At 43.0% G+C, this 20496-nt stretch overlaps 1 protein-coding gene across 1 annotated transcript in view; it reads right to left on the bottom strand.

Moving 5' to 3' along the window:
• Positions 1-4675: 4675 nt before the first annotated feature.
• The window catches only part of LOC307236416 (RNA binding protein fox-1 homolog 2-like), a gene marked incomplete at its 5' end in the record, with an annotated part of 47379 nt that continues 31558 nt past the window's right edge, over positions 4676-20496 (bottom strand). The window contains 7 exons of the mRNA XM_080008834.1: positions 4676-4772; positions 5389-5464; positions 6262-6362; positions 10288-10330; positions 11496-11649; positions 11980-12036; positions 13478-13565. Coding sequence (XP_079864960.1) covers positions 4728-4772; positions 5389-5464; positions 6262-6362; positions 10288-10330; positions 11496-11649; positions 11980-12036; positions 13478-13565 — 564 coding nt within the window. The 3' untranslated portion in view covers positions 4676-4727. The remainder of the gene's footprint in view (positions 4773-5388; positions 5465-6261; positions 6363-10287; positions 10331-11495; positions 11650-11979; positions 12037-13477; positions 13566-20496) is intronic.

Here is a 20496-nt window from a genome sequence, read left to right as displayed (position 1 = left end):
CGAGGGGCCCCACAGTTTGAATACCACAACGTGTGCAGTTCATGGAGGAAACACTGAGGGACGATGTCGAGGCATAACCAGGGAATAAAAAGGAGAGGATTAGAACCCTTTAAGGCCCAAGGGAAAAGGATTTGATTTGTGTTGTTTTTCCTCCAAAAAGCATCGGCTCAATTCTCACCATTTGCTCAAAAGGCAGCCGTAGCGCAGAGGCCTCCCTGTCCCCGGGTTTTTAGAGTTTAAAAAAAATCAGAAACAAACAACAGAACGATGACATAAACTTGAGCTTATCCTTCAAAACGCGCAAAGCAGATCTTTCTCTCCCCAAAACAAACTCATCAAGTCACTTGGGCGGTTGCAATCGTCACAATTCCCCCCTTATCCAATGGTCCTCAACCATTTTGCTTTCCCCACTTTGTTCGACTTGGATTATTCTCAGAAAGCATGCTTTCAAATGGTCAATCGGCCTCTTGTGCATTAGAACAATTAGTGGGGATATGAGGTTTCCACATCCAACCCATTAACTCCAGATGCAATTAAAAAGCGTTCCAGATTTCCCTTCTGAGTGTAGTGACGAGAAACCGAGTGTTTATTGTGCCACAAGCTGAGGAACATGCCAGTCCACACCAGGCTACACAGACACACTGTGATCAGGTCCAGCTCTGACCATCAAACCGTCCTTTGAGATTGTAACACCGATCGTGTTCTACTTTTGCAATTCAACTGCATTATGGTAGAAGGCCTATTAAAGCCAACAGCCGTATTTATCCGAGCGTCAATCGATACTGGATGTCGGACAGATTCCATGACTGTTAGAGTACAATACACGCGGGATGAAATAACCATTCACAGACCAGTATAAAAACCAAACCGTTTATTATGTACATTCAAATAACAATGACAAGAAATGAAAAAAAAAAAAGAAAAAAAAGGCAGAGACAAGAATGGCAACATGGTGACAAATACACAAGTCACTTATTGAAAAGACAAAACAAGCAAACAAAGAAAAAAAGGGAGAAAAATAAAGAAAATTAAAAAAAAATCACCCACTATGATAAATGAGCTTCTTCAGCCATGGCGAGCATGTGAAACAATTAAAAAATATATATAATCCACATGCAGTTCAAACCCCATTTAGTACATCTCCTGTACAAGAAGCCCCGCCGGGTTGACTTCAGTACAGTGCAGGGACCGAGGGGGGACGGGGGGGTCAGGGGTCGGAGCTGAGGGGGGACGGGGGGTCTTGGGAGGCTCAGGGCCGGGGGTCAAACCACCAAACCATACCTCCTCCGTTCAGGGATCTGTTTAGCATCCTGTCAATTACGCCCCAACTGTGGAATAAAAAAAGGTATCATGAGCAAAAACGGACCAGCGCCACTAGGAACCCCTTCGAGACAGCGTTTAGTATACCAGCCACAGATAAACATCTATATATAGGCTGATCTTTATTGTCAAATTAGTCTTTTAATGATAAAGAGCTGTGTGGTTCAAATTATGACCGAATGCGTACCCATCTCTATCATCGCGGTTTGAAATCTCAGCATCAAGATGAGAAATCGCAGCGAGAGGGGGGTCCAAATGATCCCTTTTTGCCTTTGATATGATAGCTGGTGATTACCGTGGCGACCGTGGAGCTCACAGAGGAGTCCCAAACCCTGGGGTTGTTAGAGCCTGGCGAAGAGGCCGTGGCCGTCTATTGTGTAACACCACCGCTCCAATCCCCCCCCCCCCGACCCAGGCAGCTCCACCAACCGACAATTACCAAGCTCCCCTGTCGCCGCTGCCACATCGCATCGCCTCCGCCTCCCTCGTCCTGTCCCTTTGCACCGCCCTCCGTCTCCCTCCCTCACCCTCCCTCCCATCCTCCCTCCAGCACTAGGATTTAAATTCATGCAAAAGTGAAACGTCTCGAGGAAAGACGCCCTGCCTTTCTCACACAAACATGCATACTGATACTTGTGATAATACTCGTAAGAGGAAAAACAAAAAAAAAAGGGACAGAAGGGAAATGGAAAAAACAAAAAACAAAACAATGCTTCGAGTCCTCATGATCTCATCATAAATACTCATCGGAACACCTACTACAAAATGTATGATCATATAAAAACAAAACCAAAAAAAAAAAAAAAAAAAAAAAAAAAAAAAAAAACCCCACCCACCCCACCCACCCCAATAACGCAGCCTCTGTCCCCCTGGTTATCGCCCCACACCAGGCTTGTGGTGGTGTCCGTGGAGCGCAGGATTGTTGCCGCCACCTGTTTTCCTGTCAGCCGGTGATTTATGGCTGCATACTGCTCACCTTCACCGCAGTCGCCACCTCCGCCCACACACTGCTCCATTGTTATAAAAAAAATAATAAAAATAATACCCTTTTGACATTGTGTGGAAGTCATATTTTCTCCCCCTTTCCATCTCGCTTATTAATGCTGCCTTCGCCTGTGCCAATTTGGGCCCCGTTGGGAACACGCGTGCCCGGACTTTGCACGCGTCCCTTTGACTCCATAGCTCTGCTGCTGCTGTTCTCTATTCCCCCCCCACTACGTCCACGGTGCGTTTATTTAGTGGGTCTACGGGGGAAAAAAATAACACATTTAAAAGCGTTTGTTTAATGGTATGGACTTCTAATTTGCTGCCAGACGCTATAAAAATCTACTTTTCAGCCTGGAACCTGTCCCAATTACATTTTTCCAGAGTGCTTTTCAAACACTCGGCGTGGGGTTGGGGGATTAGACAGCCTTAACCCACAAATAAAAACAACAGCAAAACCATAATACCAAAAAAAGAAATAATAATAATAAGAAAAAAAAAAAAAGAACAAAAAAAAAAAGAGAATAAAACAGAAAAAAAAAAAAAAAACATGAACATATCTAAACGTGCTGTCCAAAAAATGTGCTTATTTTCTGATAATCTTTGGAACCAAAAAGACGAAAACAAAAGTCGTAACATAACGGGAGTATATGGGGTTATAATACATGGGACACAGAACTGGTCTATACAAGGGTTTGTCTGCGGATCCCTCTACTACTCTGTCAAAGAACTATCCGGATTGCGTAACGACATTCGCAGACAGCTTCTTCAGCTTTAGGATGGACTCGGGTTTGGATAGAAACATAATGTGGACAGTCTAAACTAGCAGAGGTATATGCAGATATCTTTAGTGTCTTTATTCTACTCCTGGCGGTACAGGGCTCCGTTGTTGTCTGATCTGCTGGGATGGACCGTCTGGCTGAGTTCACGCGCCGGCGGAGCTCAAACACGTCGGCGTTCCACACCAAGCTCGCGGACCTTAATTAATTGGCCAGGAGGGACTCTCATTTGGTTGACCCGGCGGTGATTAGTTTCCTGTGCGGGCGATCCCAGATCTCGGCGAACACCGGGTTTTCTTCTCGTCCCGTATATTCGGCCGCGGCCGAGCTGCCAGGCGGGGAACGTCACGGTGGTCCGCCAAGTGAGAGATTTTCGAGCGTGGAGTGCCTCTCGCCCCCACAGCGCGAGAGCAGCTCGGTGAGAAACGTGGCGACGGGGGAGAAAACTCATCATCTTAATGTCATTACCGTAGCTGCACTAACAGTAAGAAACAATACTAAAGAGAGCAATGTAAAAATGGGTTCTATCACTGATAATAAACAACGGTTTCATTGGGTCCATGTAGTATAGTGTAGTAATAATAAGTAATTTCATTGTCAAAGGCAGGAAAAAAAAAAAAAAAAAAGGAGAAAAAAAAAACTGAGGTAATGCTGAAATATAAAAGTCACTTGTTTCTTTTTTTTTTCCTAGTGTTCTGAGACATTTTAGTGTATTTCTTTAAGAATTTTCCTCTGTTATTTCCTCTTTACGGTCAGAAAAATTGTGAAATGTCAGAGAAAGAAAAAAAAAAACCAAAAAACAAAACAAAACAAACGTTTTCTTTCTTCTTCTCCCAAGCCATGATTGTTGGTGGTCCATTACTACGTTACTAGGGCAACAGTGGTTTCTGTCGGTCACGTGATGAAGAGAAGATGTCTCCCAGTGGGCCAGCTCAATGTTTTCCTTTCCGACGTTTCTCCGGCTCCGCCATATTGAGCCCTCTACATTTTGCTCCGGTTTCTCATCCTCGTTGTACTATGAAACTGATAGGCTTTTACCGCACGGTATTTCTCCCAATCAAGAAGTGGCTGGGAGGGATCACAGGGATAAATAGTAATAGTAGTGATGCTGGGTAGTGGCAGTTCAATTTGTGCGGAGGAAACTGTAAATTTGGCTGTTTAGGCAACGCTGAAACTGTGCGGAGGAGGAATCTGGTTTCAGTGCGCCGAGCATCTCCACAGTGAACAGCAGTCCTCCCGCCTCTACTATTGGTAGTGTTTCTAATTTTAAACCATCTTCAGTTGTACCCCGTAGAAGCGTGTTTTCAATGTCCTGTTGTCAGCTTTTTTTTTTTCTTCTTCTGGGTGGAAAATTTCCACTGGCAGTTTTCATTGTATCCAGTCACTGGCGGACAGGGCGGCACGCAAACTGAGCGTGAGTCGTGCTGTTTGGAGCGCAGGTGATGTAGCAATGGCGCTCCCCAAAATAAAAATAAAAAATAAAAAACAACCCAAGACAACGAGAAAAAAATAATATATATCAAAAACCAGCAACATGGGTCATCACCATAGTCCGCCCGCAGAAAAATGGAGAGGAGCTTCTAAACAAAGGGCTTGGAAAGGGGTACGGCGAAATGAGGGATTCCTTGGGTGCGATGTGTGACCTTAGTAGGGAGCAAACCTACTGTATCCTGCTCTGTATAAACTGGCCTGAAAGACAGAAAGAAAAAATATCACAGTTCAATATTTTTGATATTTTGCCGTACACCACCCAGCAAACATAGGCAAACCTTGTGTGCTGGAAATACAGCAGTGATGAGCGCAAATCCTCCAATTGGATAGAAGAGTACAGCCCGACAGGTGGATGTAGCGGAGGTGGAGGGAATGCAGCAAGTGAAGGGAACTGAGACTGGTTTTGTATTGATTTTCATATTGGTGCCTAATTATTGTGTGCTGAAATGAGCCTTCATTGTCAAAACGTTGTTAAGATTGAGTATGCATTTTGGGGTGCAGTAATTGATAGTATTCCTTTATTATATTATAACATACTTATTACATAGTTACGACAACTAAATACTTTTCAGTTGTAATTTGTCTTTTATCAAATGTGACGTGTTCGATTCACTTAGGTGCAGACGAAGCCTAGAACAGTTTAAGAAATACTCAACAGTTTGGCATCGTGCCCTTGCACATGGGTCACATATGCTCAGAAGCTGCGTCTGCAACCCGTCCTACAGCCAAACCCCGACAGAAGCTTTCCACCGCAGCCGAGTGAGCACAATGGAGCGCTGTGTGTGTGTGAAGCATACACGTGTGCTGATCTCACCATGGCTCCCACTCCGTAGGCAGCAGCGGCCGGGGCTAAAGCGTGGTAGGGGTCCGTGGTGTACACCCGCCCATAACTGGACAAACGGGGGGGGGAAAGGGAAAAGAGAAAAAAACAAAACAAACAGGAAACGGGTGATTTCTCTTTTAATAGTCACGTCTTCGATTTTCACAAAAACGACGTCAAGCTGCATCCCCTTTATCATTACACTCGTGTTTAAACACCAAGAAATGGGGGGAAAAAGGGAAGAAATCGATTATTGATGTAACAGCAGCGTGATGTGATCTACTGTTAAGTCATGGAACAGAAGTTGATTTGGATGATTTGTTTATTTTAGTAAAGTGTCTGATGTATTGTAGTTGAGTGGGAAAATGTAATGTTGACAGATTGGTAGCTTCAACAAAGGTTGAGGTCACCTTCTTTATTTATTTTGCAAGCAAACTGTACATTTTGATAAAATAACTGGTGGAGATATTGAGGCCAATATATCTGATTTGTTGTTTAAGGCAGGTCAGGTTCTTTATATCCAACAATTTATTACTTTAACAGCTTCTTGCATTGAAGCCATATGATTCTGAAGGTACGATGCTGCACCGTCTGCGAAAAGGCTGATCTGGTGGTTTTTACTGCAAGAGTGGATTCTGGTGAGGCTGTAGTTGTATCTTATTCTGTCCAATTGCAGTGGCTAGTGCTTCTCATTGGCTTCCCCATTCCCAATTCCATGCAAGTGTTGAGTGTCGACCCTCTGCTTTGGCCTTCTGTCATTTTTTACTGTGCCACAGTGTGTAGCTCTATGTACAGATGGATGGAGGGATGGATGGATGGATTGATGGATGGATGGATGGATGTGCATGTGTCCTGGGTTGATCTCACCTGTCACTGTAGGCGGCGGCAGCGGCCGTTGCCCCGGTTACAGCAGCCGGCTGGGCGTAGCGATAGGCAGCAGCTGCGGCTGCAGCAGCCGGGTAACCTCCCTGAAGACAAACACACACACACGTTACACTTTACATAAGTCGACTCACTAAGCCTGCCTCATCTGAGTTAGAATTACTAAAATCATACAGAAAGATGATATACTGACGATTTGTCACACATGCCACCCACACATATATGAATACATTCACAAATATTTTAAAATAATATATTTAAATGTTCAATTTTAGCCAGGTAAAAATAGCAGTGTATATAAGCCAGGGTTCATTCTGGAATTACAAAATTAAGTTCAAGGACTTTTGAGTACTTTTTTTTTAATATATATATTTTTTTAAATACTATTTTTTCCAGTTTCATGCAAAATAAGTGTGATTTTTGTTGATAAAAATATAATATAATTTCATTGTCTATCATTTATATTAGTATATCCATTATTCATCTCATTGTCATCTACCAAGTGACACTTTTTCAAGTACTTCAGCACAAAAGGGGCTTTTTAAGGAATACAATTACTTACATTTCTGAGAATGAAATTCAAGCACTTCAAGGACCTGATAAGAACCCTGATAAGTACAACTATGTAACTACATTGTGATGTATAATAGCTTTTGAATCGGCAGTTTGAGCACACATCAGTACATTATATTTCTGTATGGGGAGAGGAGGTGTTAGACTCCACTCTAACCAAAATAGTGGAAAGGTAACTATTGCGACGCACAGGAGTTTGCACTTTGCTGAGGAACTATGGAATCTTAACCGTCTCAAACACAGAAGATTCACAGGATAAGAGATCAAGCGCCAGGTAGAAAAGTGTCAGGTGGATATCTACAGTGGAGAGTGCATACACGAAAAGACGAAAAGAGAAATTTGCAACAGCTTTGTTATTTTTTACATTTGTGTTCTCTTGCAGGAAATGTAAAAGACGGACAGAGAGAATTGGTGAGGAGGGGTCGGGGGGGGGGGTGTTGGGGGAGCAGGGAGAAAACAGTGAGAGAAGACTCAAACACGCCCACGCGCATGCCCACACTCCAAATCACTCCCTTGCAATTAACGGGGCAAGCGTGGAGCCTGCACTTTTTTTTTTTAACACTGCACGGCCTATTAATGAGACAATTAACCAACCGACTGGAGCACGACCCCACACAACAACTGAAAGAGCAGTCCCCGGAGTATCCTGCAGAAAGAGGTGGAGGAGATGGAGGCGGAGGACAGGGGGCCCAAAAGGAGGACTGGGTGATGTGAAATAAGTGTAAGTGTGTGTGTGTGTGTGTGTGTGTGTGTGTGTGTGTGTGTGTGTGTAGGGCAGGGCGATAAATATGTTTTATTGCTTCAGATGTCCTATGTGAGATATGACGTGACACACACATTTATAGTTGATCAATTATCAGCGGTATTGGAGTTATTTCATGAATTGTGAGGTCTGCAATACCAGAGGGAGTTTGATTTAAAAACGGTCTATCATTAGCATGTCAATTTTTGATTTTGGGATATTTTCTTTTATTCAAATATTTTCATCCTGCTTTTACTTGATTTTATTCTTTCAATGCTTCTTTCTGCTTTGACTTTGGCCATCTAATCCCAACTCAGGATTTAAGGATTGCGCTTAATGGAGTAACGATATCGATAGTAACGACTATCTGTGTAATCAGTTTGAGCACTGAAGGGCACGTTTCAAAATGTTAGTAAGCAACGGAGTCCACCAGAGGAATTTGTTGAAAATGAATTTACTGTGAGAAATTATTTGAGAATTCAGTGAATTCAAGAGCAGTAATTCAAGAAAAAATATTCCAAGATAGATCATTCGCCGAGGAACGATTGTGATCCTTCACAGTCTAAATTGATGAGCCTGAAAATGAGCATTGAAAGCATTTTGCTTGTTTGCATTTTTATGGGTTTTTTACAAGTTGATCGCCTTCTATTAATGTAAAGCACTTTGAGTTTCATGTTGTGCATGAAAGGTGATATACAAATAAATATTTTTATTAATCAAGAGCAATTCCATGTGATGAACCTCACGCTTTACCATCCGACTTCAAAACTCCTACACACTATGATATATGTTGATACGATGGAAAGATTCCCCACGGTTCTGAATGTTAATGCGTGTGTGTGTGTGTGTGATGGGGGGGGGCGCCAGAACCACAACAAACAGCATGCTTCAACGCTACTCTGGGGAGGCCCTTGGAGTGGTTAGGAGACTGGGATGCATTATTCAGGGGAAACAGCGCATTCTCCATTTTCACATCAGCCACCCCAGCCACCCCCCTCACCGCACCGCACCCCCAGAGCAGAACGAGTTGGGGATACTTCCTCCACCCACCCAAGGCAATTGGATTCCACCGTGAGCAGTTATTATAAACCTTCTGGTTCTCATCGCCTCCAGTCTGAGAGACTGGGGAAACTAAGAGAGGTCAGACTCAACTACACAACTATAGAAAAAAGGGTAAATTATTTCTCAAGAGGTATTAAGCCGTTCAGCTTCTTGTGAACATAGCTTGTAAGCAGCCGTTTTAATTGTGGAAACGTTTCAACACCTTCAAGAGCACTACGCAGCTAATTTGCTCCACCTGAACCCAGCGGAGCCGATTCAAATTTGATCAATTTAAAATGTATTTTTGCTGCAAGTTTACATTGCTGCATCACTGGTATGGTGAGATGACAGTTATGTGCAGCGAGCGGGGAAGTCACTCAAACAGCTCAGACTGCAGAGTGGAGGGCGACCACATGACGTGTGTTGAAGCCGTTTGGTGTTCTCTGTAACTGTTGTAAGTGAGTTGGGACCGGCAAAACTGTTCCTCTCCAAGAAGAACACACCCTTCCCTGTTTTAATTATGCACAAAGCCACAACTGACTGCTTTTTAAATATTTTTTTTTATCGTAATTTATCATCAGTGAATTCTCCTAAGGGAGTGCAGGGAAAAGGGCTCCGGAAAGTTGGATTTAATGGGGGTTTCATTTAATCGTCTGAAATACAGATGAGAAATTTACAAAAGGCTGTGACGACTGATGCCCTCTATAACTGCGATATCTTCTCATTCTAAGAGAACCAAAAATGTTCATGCCGCCATGGCTCCCCTCAAATTAAATTAATAGTTATTATTTGAGAGAATCAAACTAAGTTCTCTTATTTTGTAGAACTTCATATCCCTTGTTAGTAAGACACCCCAAAAAAAAAAAAAAAAACAAAGCAATTTTTTCAAGCAACTTAAAAAAAGAGACACTTTTTACATTCCACATCACACAGGAAGATGATTCGTAAAGACCAGGAGGGGGGGGGGGGGTGTTAAGAATCAAACAATGCACACTGTGTGTTGGGAGGAAGGGGGGGGGTGGAGTTGACCCTACCTGAGGCAATCTGGGACTAAGGACAGAGTCCTGAAACACTAATCTATAGAGAGAACAGAAACAGCTGTTGTCAACCTGAATACCCGTGCACACACAGACACACACACACACACACACACATACGCGCGCGTGAGCACAAACGCACACTGCAGCATCCACCCACACAGAGCAGCCTTTGTAAAAAAAAATAATAATAAATAAGGTGTGTAAGACCCCCCACCCACTCCCTGGTCGCCCAGGTTCCTATTTGTTTAGCTTTCGTTTTTTTTTTTTCTGGCGAGTCTGACTGTGATAAGATGGTTGAATTGGGGATTCTATCATGACGCAAAAAAAATTAAAGACAAACCCGAGGCGAAAACTGTAACTGAAAAGAACAAAACAAAAACAAAACCGTGCCGTGTCTTTTCATTCCCTTTGGTCGGGGGTGTCGGGGGGTGGGGGTGCCCTTTGACAGCTCAGTCACCTGTGGTACGGCAGCTCTGTGCAGTGCAGGACGCGGCGCACATGCAAAAAAAAAATCACCCATCGCCGGGGGGGGGGGGGGGAGGGGGACAGGGGGGGAGGGGTAGACAGACTCATAGAAGGAGTGCGAGAGGAAGAGAGGCGGTGAGTTTCACTTACGTATAAATCTGCGGCTCCGTAAAACCCATCCTGATAAACCACGCTGAGAGAGAGACAAGAGGCCACACGGCGTAGAGGTGGAGAGTGGAGGGAGAGAGGGAGAGAGAGAGAGAGAGAGAGAGAGAGAGAGAGAGAGAGAGAGAGAGAGAGGGAGGGAGAGAGAGGGGGGTGCCAGTGGAGGAGTGCACAGTTCCAAACCAGAGTGGATGAGGGTGAAAATAAACGGAGGATAAAGTATGAGAGAGAGAGATATAGAGATAGATAGAGAGATAGAGAGAGAGAGAGAGATAGATAGAGAGAGAGAGAGAAAGAGAGAGAGAGAGAGAGAGAGAGAGAGAGTTAATTCACACCCATGCAGCATGCAGAGGAAATGCTCCTTCCATCTTTTTTCCACTACTGCCCTGTGTGGCTTTCTTTGGCACAGGCCAGCCACAGCCTCAAGGGTGTAATCGTTAAAGTTCATGAACTTAAGTGAAAGTATAAACCTCCATTGCTCCCCTGCCACGGGGGGGGGGAATCGAAGCCGAAATGGCCACTTGGAAAGACACCTTTTTGTTTGGTGGAAGAGGGAAGACGCATTTCCAGCAGTACCCCGGTTTATCTTGCTGGGCCTCATTTGAATACGGTCATGATAAGTGGTCGCAAGGCCATTAACCCATCAATTTCTGATTTGAGATATAGATATACATCTATATCTCTATAGATCTATATCTATAAATATATCTGTAGATATATATAGATATAGATATATCTATATATACACCCCTCGTAGCGGTCACATTGCAGTCAGCATAGCCCAGCTACAATGACATGCACAGTACACACAGGAAAAAAAACTAACAAAACCCAATGGATAAAAAATAAAAGATTTGTTCAGTAAACATGAATAATTTGCAGACTGGGGTTTGTGTATTTATGGCATCTGTGTATTCATACAAATGAGCCTCCAAGGTCTGTCACACTGGCAGTGGGTCTTTATTCTATAGAGCAGCTCGTTAACTGACTGCGGCAGATTGGACCGTTAGAGGAGACCAACGAGTGAATAATGTTTTTAGAGCAGGACATTTGGTGTAGAGACCTGGTTGCCTATGAATTGTTACTTTGACAACAATCATTTTCATTTCATATACATATTTAATAAAAAGCAAATCATTCCCTGTCTGTATGTTTCTGGTGCTGTTACGTGATACGGGGGTGTCACATCTTACCCGGGGTAGGCAGGGATGGCTGGCTGCGGCACGGCAGCGCGCACGGCTCCGTAGACAGGCCGGCCCCGGCCCCTGAGGTGGGCCCCGCGGAATGCTGCTGCGGCCGCCGCCGTGGTAGCCGCCGCTGCTGCAGAGGGGTACGGGAAGCCTGGGACTGGAAGCAGAAGTGGGAGTATTGATAAGAGGCGGAAGGAGGAGGGAGGGAAGAAATGATGTCATCACCGGCAGTCAAAGGGAGAGAGAGAGAGAGAGAGAGAGAAAGAGAGAGAGAGAAAGAGAGAGATTAGAATGCAAAAAAAAAAAAAAAAAAAAAAAAAAGAAAAAGCAGAGGAAACGGCAACGCTACGATGGCCTTGAGGCCCGGATAGAGCTGAAACTGGCCAGTAAAAGGAAATGTTGGACAAGCAGCACATGAATTATAAATAGAGCGGATGAGAGCGGAGTTAAGTGTGACTGTGTGGGTGGAGAAGAGCGGCAGCTTTACCTGCATAGATCTCTGGTCCGTACATGGCCCCCACCATGGGGCTAAGCTTCCACCCAGCTGATGGGCACAGAGAGACGGGAAGGGAGCAATAGTTAGTAAGGTGGAGGTATGAGGCTCCTATGTTATTGACTTTCTAACTACTCCACATGACAGCATTCCTGTTGTCATCCACAGTTAACTAGCGGAGCTCTGCAGGAGGCTACCGTCAGCGCTAATGCGGAAATGGCTGATCATTGCCCAGCAGGGGGCTCCTAAATAGAGTGTTTTGTACAATGGAAAGGAAAGTGAACAATCAGCAGTCATTGCACTGATGCAATCATGCATCAGTTTAAATTGTGTGTGGGGGGGGGGGGGGGGGGGGTGCATTACAAAAACAGGATAAAACAGATAGAAGATTACAAAAATGCACAGGGACGTTTCAATTAGGAATTATAAATAAGGGGAATCATAAATATATTTTGTGATATGTGTGAATCAACGCGAACCGTGCATCGCGATCGCAGAGAGCAGTGCCCCGTCCATATTCGCATTGAACATCCGAATCCAATTCGACTGACAAAATTCTGAGTTGGGTACAGCCCTCGAAATAATTAATAATAATCGGACACACACAAAATAAATCCCCCATATGTTTAATGGAGTATCCCTCCCCCTGGCGTGCAGCATGCAAAGCTGAAGTGACGAGCGGGAGCGGAGCAACTTAAAAGTTTCTTCAGAAGTCCTTGAGCATAGCATGGAAGACAGTCAATGACGATACGTAAACAATGATTATTATGTTTATATTTCATATCCTCCTGTAACTTTCACCAGCAAATAAATTGAAATACTATATATAAAATATGCGGTGATGACGGTAATCATCATGTAACCGCGGTAACACAGTTATCCTCACAGCCCTAGTCGAGGATATGTTTTGCTAAGCAGCTTGCTTGTTTGCTAGGCAAACTTGAGCATTAGCACTACTTGTTTACAACTACGAATTACAATTTTGAGGCCCTGGCTGAAAAGCATTAGCCTTCCTCCTGTACAGAGGATACTTTTGAATCCTGAAAGTACTTCTGCAAACATGGTAGAGGTGCTAGCCAATTATTTTCACAGCTAGCAGAGTTGCTTTTAAACAATTTTGCAGTTGATTGCATGAATATGAAATCACAAATAGGAACATAACTGAGATTAGCATGGTTCTAGGGGGTTCCAGGCAAAATGATCAATAGTTCAACTTGACCCTCATTTAATTTATCCCATTAGACAATTACAATAATGACTTGATCATAGTTTCACTGTTATCTCTCAAACTATAGCATAGATAGCATTGACAAAATCAAATGGGGTCCCTGGCCTAATGGGTATTTATGTGAAGATCCTGGATATGAAAAAGGTTGAGAATCACTGCCATTTACCCATCCAGCAGGTCATTTTTTGACTCCCCAACAGGCTTTCCTCATCATCATGCCTATGCTGCTTTAACGTTGTTTGTGCGCACTAATGTGCTGGTTACCGTAAGGCAGTGTGCTCAGGGCCTCTCCGTTGGGGTAGGGGCTGACCATTTTCTTGTTGGTCATCACCCTGGCTGTGGCATTGTTCACCTGGATACAGAGAGAGAGCCTGTCAAAGGCACGGATAACACAGAGCGACCGAGAAGAAGCAGACACAGCTCTATAGATAACGCACACACAAACGCAAAGACAAGTAAAAAGTTGATTATTTTCAAATTGGTGACATGTGTGAGATGTGTTGCCAATGCGTGACATTGAGGTTGTATGTTGGGCTCTACATCTGCTGTGTCTGGCATGGCTCAAAGATCTGCGTGAACGCTTCAGGAGAAAATGTTAAAAGCCCAGTGTCCATTTACTACCGCTGGGTCATAAGCAGAGAAATCAATGTGGCCGATGCTTTCAACATAACTCTGACATGGCCGTCTGCTCCCTCAATCGTGATGCGTTTGGATGTGTGAGAGCGTGTGTCCGTGTGTGTGTGTGTGCGTGTGTGAGCATGTGTCAGTGTGTGCGTGTGTGAACATGAGCGAGCGGGGGTTCGTTAGTGGGAATCTTAGTCATTGTGCGATTAAAAAACAGCGAGCTGCCCAGCAGAGATTTGATGATTCATCCGAGAATGATCCGAAGGCTGTCATGAGCGACGTTGTTTGTGCCCGGGCTGTGATTAAAAGAGGCTGAGGGAGAGAGAGAACGAAGGAGAGGACAGAGCGAAAGAGGGAGAGGCAGAGTGAGATAAAGGTAAACTATAAGCATGTGACAGCCGGGGAATAGAGCCATACTTTTTTTTTTGGCATGCAGAGGTATAGTAGGCATTGTACATTTGTTGGCCGTGAGGTATTTTTCCATGTGCGCGGGTGACATTTTGGTCCAATGTTTAGGCTTTTTATGCCGAGATGACTGATAATCGCCTCTCGGAGCTTCAGAGGCTCATACTCGGGTCCCATTGATGTATCCCCGTCTCCCTTTGATGGGCTTTATGAGGAGGAGATTGTGGCTCGCTGTAATAACCCAAGCGTGCAGCTGCAGCTCAAGATCGCACTGTGTGGGGAGCTAAAGATTAATGATCTTTTTACTAGCCAAGAGGGGCAGGGAGAGAGTGTGAGTGAAAGTTTCACAGTGTGTGAGTGGAAGTGCGCTTCACTGTTAATACATGTCTGTGAAAACTTTTGCACGTATGTGTGTGTGTGTGGTTGTATGTACTGCCGTCCCGTTCAGAGGACCATTACGGTCTAGAGCAGGATTGTAATTGCTGCCTCTTAAGCCCCTTTCACATATGCAGTCATTCCCAGGAATATTTTGGAACCATTCCTGTGTGGGGTCATGTGTGAATGGGAGCAGGGATCGATATTCCGGGAATCTGGACCGGAAATTTCCCACCTCAACACCTAGTATCATTTCTGGGACGGCTGTGTTGTGAATGTAAGCAGTAACATTGCCGGAAAAAGCAAGTGAAGTAGGTGTGGAACCAAATCCGAACACGGTAAAGCACAAATAGCTGGTCTTTACGAACATTTATTTTGTACAATTATATTTTAAAAAAAGAGGAAGGAAAGGGAGGAAAATAATAAATAAATTTGCTTTGAAAAATTGCTAGTCCAATCTGAATTGTGGCGCCCAGCTGCAAAGATGAGAAACTGAAACACGTCCAGTCTCTATGGAGACAGGTCTTTACATTCTAAAATGTTATTCTTTTACTTATGAAAAATGCCACTCAGACCCTAGATGTCTTTTACAGTTAGGGGTGTGGTGCAGGTCCGAAACCCCAGTACTCTGAAAAAATGGCATCCAGGAAGGATGACGTCATTCTGCATAATAATTAGCCATGTTTTTCTATATTCTATGCAACAAGATAACGAATTGGGTTAAACTATAATTGCAGCAAACATTCCAAATAATAATTATAAGAAATGAATCTACTCTGTGGCAAATTTATCTTTCTTCATCTGTCCATTGTTCAGCTAATTATTATGCAGAATGAGGTCATTGGACCTCCCCGGACGTAATGGGGCATTTTTCTGACTATTGGGGTTTAGGAATAATGGAGTGTCGGAACAAAGGGCAGTCCCCCTGCCCGACTGGTGGAGAATGTTCCTTTTCTGGAGGCAGAGAGTGTAGGACGATTTAATAACATCGGGTTAGGTTTATTGCGTCCGGGGACGGGGGCTCTGTCCCGGCTCTGTCCCTGATCCAAAAGCGGAGGGAAGAGTCCGTCCGGAAGGGGAGAGGGGAAGTGAAGCACTGGTCTCTGAGAGCCAGGAAAAAAAAGAAATTGATTCAGATTGTACGCCCGTTGCCGACACAGATTGTCCAAACGATCGCATCTACACTTGAACAGACTGTCTCATGCCCAATCTATTCAGGCATTATCAAAGCATGTGTGAAAAGGCGCAAGACCGAAATGTTCCAGGATGTAGCTGCATGTGTGAATAGTGAAAATCACTAGCGGTGCCGGAAAGGTTATTCATTAAATTTACCGGGAACTGTGTGTGAAAGGGGCTTAGGTGAGTCACGTTCTTTATCAGCCTTCATCCAAATGGAAATTAAATTGACCTCATTTCTCCTTCATTGCAAATGAGAAGGTCATTGGCCAGGGATTCAATTAGCCTGGTGCCACTAGCTAGCTAATGCTACTGTCCGCGGGTATCTGAGTGGAAACGTCGGGAACATCAACTTGAGGAATCAGACTCATTCCGATGCGCACTTAAACGTCGCAGGGGATCGCAAACTATGTTATTTGCACAACTCGGGGTGAAAATGAATCCCTTTTCCTATGTGGTGGGTGTATAGACTGTGTGTGTGTGTGTGTGTGTGTGTGTGTGTGTGTGGGGTGGGGGTGTGTGTGTGTGTGTGTGTGTGTGTGTGAGAGAGACAGTGAGCAGTTAAAGCAAGGGATCAATCTGTTTGACAGAAAGACATGCAAATCAACAGGACATCAATGTGGAGGACAGATTTGAAAGGATTAATTCTTCATAGAACATTTACGTCTTTCATATTCCACTTTTTACCCTAACCGCCACACGAAATGAAATAAAAGTTCCATATGAAACCAAACTTCTGGGGTTTACGGACCTTAAATCAACAAACATAACAAAGGGACAGGTTGCAAAAAAAGTAGACCAAAAATATTTGTCTCACTAATGTAATAGTTGTATATCACAGAAATTACACACAGCCAAATATAGGCGCATCACATGACCAAGAGTGAGGAAAAAAAAATTAAAATTTAAAATTATAATATAAAACTCAGCCAATCAGCAAGCGTCGGATGCAGCATGGAGACCAATCAAAAACAATCGCAGCACCCCCATATCAAACACATAGAAGACGAGGATGAGGAAGGTTACGACGCGAGGGAGGGATGCAGGTCAGAGATAGAGCCAGTCCATACACAAAACAAAACAGAAAGATAGTGACAAACCTGGGCCACATAAAGACAGTGTTAAGAGAAAGAGAAGGGGAGGGGGGTGTCTACAGAGAGCAACACCAAATAAACAACCGATTAGCGAGTTTTGTCCAAAACAAAAAACAGAAAAATAAATCAAAAATTAAAAAACTACATTTAATACCAAGGTGCGTCATTCAAATAAAGCAAGTAAGATTCAGTGACCATTCTCCTATAAAATATATTTAACGTGAGGGGATGAGGGGAAGGTTGAGAAGCAGAGCACCAAAGATGGGGGGGGGGGGGTGAGATAGATTGAGGGGTGGAGAAAGAGGAGAAGAGCAATCCTCATTCCCAAACAAGGAAAAAACAAACAAATCATTATGAGACACTCGGCCAGGCATTAGGACTGTGTGTCACATACCAGTACAAGACTAGTACAAGGCTAATACTACGACTACTACTGCAACTACAACTCATCATACATAGACAGCGCACTACAGAAACAAAAACAAATGAGAAAAACAAAATGGCAGCATAAGAGAAGACCCAGAGAAGAGCAAGGTAAACCCCATAGCAGTTCAGAGATGCATATGGTTACATAACTTTAGCATTTTGAAAAGGAGCAGGAGCAGCTGCTTCCTGAATATATATTGTCCAACTACTGAAACTATAATATAGATCAGTCATAAAGACAACATTGGAAAAAGGCCTACTATAGTAGTTCATAGTTTAACTTATAATCACTGCATGTCACAGTCTATGTATGCTGAAGTAGGGTATCTCTTTAATTATTGTACATTAGGACATTCATTAAGTGTTTTGATATCCAGTTAATGGATAGGTTAGCTATTTTCCAACCAGTGAAAATGTTTTGTGACTGTTCATAAAGCAGCCTTGGTGAAGGCTTTACTATTAAGAAATGTACTTCTCTGCTGCAGCTTCTCACCGTGCTAAAATGCAGTTAACAGCGCAAACATTTAAGCCTGTAGGAAAAACATAAAATCTCCCCTGTTGGATGAAATATTGTACAAGAAAAAATTGCGATAAACAATATTATGTCATTTTAAGACCACTTTTTGCCACTGATATAATAATATAATAATGAAAGTACACCCTTTCAAATAGCAATAAAGTTGTAATTCTTAAGAATATTCAGACATTGTAATGTGAACAAAATATAAAAATATCCAGTGTGTGTGTGTGTGTGTGGAGGAGCTGCATGTGGCCCGCCCATGGTGAAACTCAGACACAGAGACACCGAAGCAGTGCGACCAGAACTGACAGCAAAATGTGTCTCAGCATAGTTTTTGTTCCTGTTCATTCCGCTCAGTTACATTAATTTGTAAAATAGTTTAATGGTTTACATTATATGTATTTGTTAATTTTGACACATAATTCCTTCCATAGCGGTTTTTATTAACTTTGAAACTTACAACATTTCCGCTACATTAGGTCACTTAGCTGGCACTATTGTTCAAGTCATTTCCAAATATATTTTTTCTATAAGTTCAAATATAAGTAGTGCAGTTATGGATATAAAAAACATACTGATACGAGCAGCAGGAAGCAGCAAATCGTTTTTATTGTAAATGCCCACGTGACTTGAACGCAGCATCTGTAACAGTGGCAGAGAGTCCACTGCGGATTCTAGCGTAGATAGAACTTAGCCATGGACTTTGATCGTGGTCACTGTGAAAACCCTAAAAGATAAGGAGGAGATCGCAATTTCTGTGGATTCTTCTGTCCCCGAGATACTACTACGAGTTGTCATGTTGATACTTGGAGTAGCGGCATCGCTCCCCGGGGCTGTGGAAAAACGCTTTCTTTTTTTTCCACCCCAAAGCTGTGTTAACAAACATGATGGGCAATAATCGAGGTAAGAAAAAGTATTGAGGTGATGTCCATATATCGTACGATAAGTCGATATAGTAAGTATAGTGACAGGCCGTCATGTGTATTTGTTATTTTAACACGTTTTGAACAATAGTAATTTCATTAGAATCATTCTATTTAGAATTACTAAAATTCTAAAACTAAAATTACTAAAATTATACGCAGAGCAACAGAGTCAATAAAACCCTGATGAAATACACACATTTCTAGCCATTCTTCCTTGGATATCATGTACAGTATAAACACTGACAATATTTGTGAGCTCCCCGTTGGGAGAAAAAAAAAGAAAGACATTTTAAGCTTTTTTTTTTTATTATTTATTTATTTATTTATTTTTAAGGCTCACAATGTTGCCTCCTTGAACTGCATTTAAGCACAGTGAGAAGCTGCAGCAGAGAGATAAGTTTCTCAGAAGTAAAGCATTCAGCGAGGTTGTGCCAAGAACCTTGCTGAATGCCAAACAACATTTGTGGTTGAAAAATGGAGAACCCTCCTTTAACTGTGTGCATATCAATGCAGCCACCTAAGCCATATGACTATCATATAAACATCGGCATGTTAGGATAACATGACTCGGCCCTTGGCTGAATTTGTGACAGACTCATCTGATATTTTTTTTAAGTATGCCGGACCGTGGTGGCTGCGGACAAAACAAATCAATTTGGTAGAACTGTGGCATGGGCGGACAACGATTATTATTAATAATCGGGAAAACCCAGTGCTGGATATCTGGTTTCATTAGAGAATTAATCAGATGGGTAGTGGACAGTCGCGTCATCGCAGAAAGGAGGGTGATTACGTTCCGTCATTCCCAGTGAGGTGTTAATGAGATGCTGGCGGGGAAGAATGCACCCTCCTAATTAAAAGGAGGCTGTGAAGGATGCTAAGTCCTTTTGTCTGTGTGCTGAAATCAGAGGGACATGATATCGATAGCTTTCGGTGGTGTAGAGCTAGGAAGGGGGGATGGGGGTCTACGCTTAGGAATCTTAGATCCAAATCAAGATATCAAATACAAGCACAACAATTATAACTAGAATGTCACAAAATAGTGCAGTTAAATATATATATATTTTTTGTTACTTGTATTCTCATAACTATTTCAGCTGTGGGGGGGGGGGGTCAGTTCAGTGATTGATGTTTGTACACAACTTACCGTTCATGTAGGAACAGCGAGGGGTTACCGTGGAGACTGACAACAACAACACAGAAGTCGTCAGGGAAACAGAAAAATATAATAAATGAGGGAAACAATAACCCCTGGAAACAAAAGAAAATAAAAACACTCAGCCCACCCCCGTGAAATAAAATTTTTAAAAAAAATAACAGGCGCTGTGAATTTCAAAAAAGGGAAAAACGAAGACTGTGCTTATTCTCAGCGCTGCAGAGTCTTCTGACAAGCTTTCATCCCTTACACAGTAAATGCTGTGAGGAGGAAATAAGAGATTCTGCGCTACTGGATTCAAATTTTTACTTGTAAAAGGGATCTGGAAGGAAAAGTGGTATATTTGCCATGAACCACAAAATAAACATGTATTAGCCCACTAAATCTAAAACAGCAGTTAATTGGAAACGCTATAAAGGGAAACTGGAAAAGTGTGAACAAAAAACAGCGTGGTGTAAGAGTGGGGAAATGGTCCACAGTCATGAGGAGTGCTGGTTAAAGGGAGCTGGAAAGAGCTTATTCTAGGGTGCTTAACTCTAGGCTACAACTGTTTGTTTGCTAGAAACTGAAATGGATAGTGA

Source organism: Zeus faber (genome assembly GCF_960531495.2).
Source record: "Zeus faber genome assembly, chromosome: 11".
NCBI classification, from domain to species: domain Eukaryota; kingdom Metazoa; phylum Chordata; class Actinopteri; order Zeiformes; family Zeidae; genus Zeus; species Zeus faber.
The sequence above is the reverse complement of the archived record's forward strand: the minus strand, read 5'-3'. Positions and strand labels throughout refer to the sequence as shown.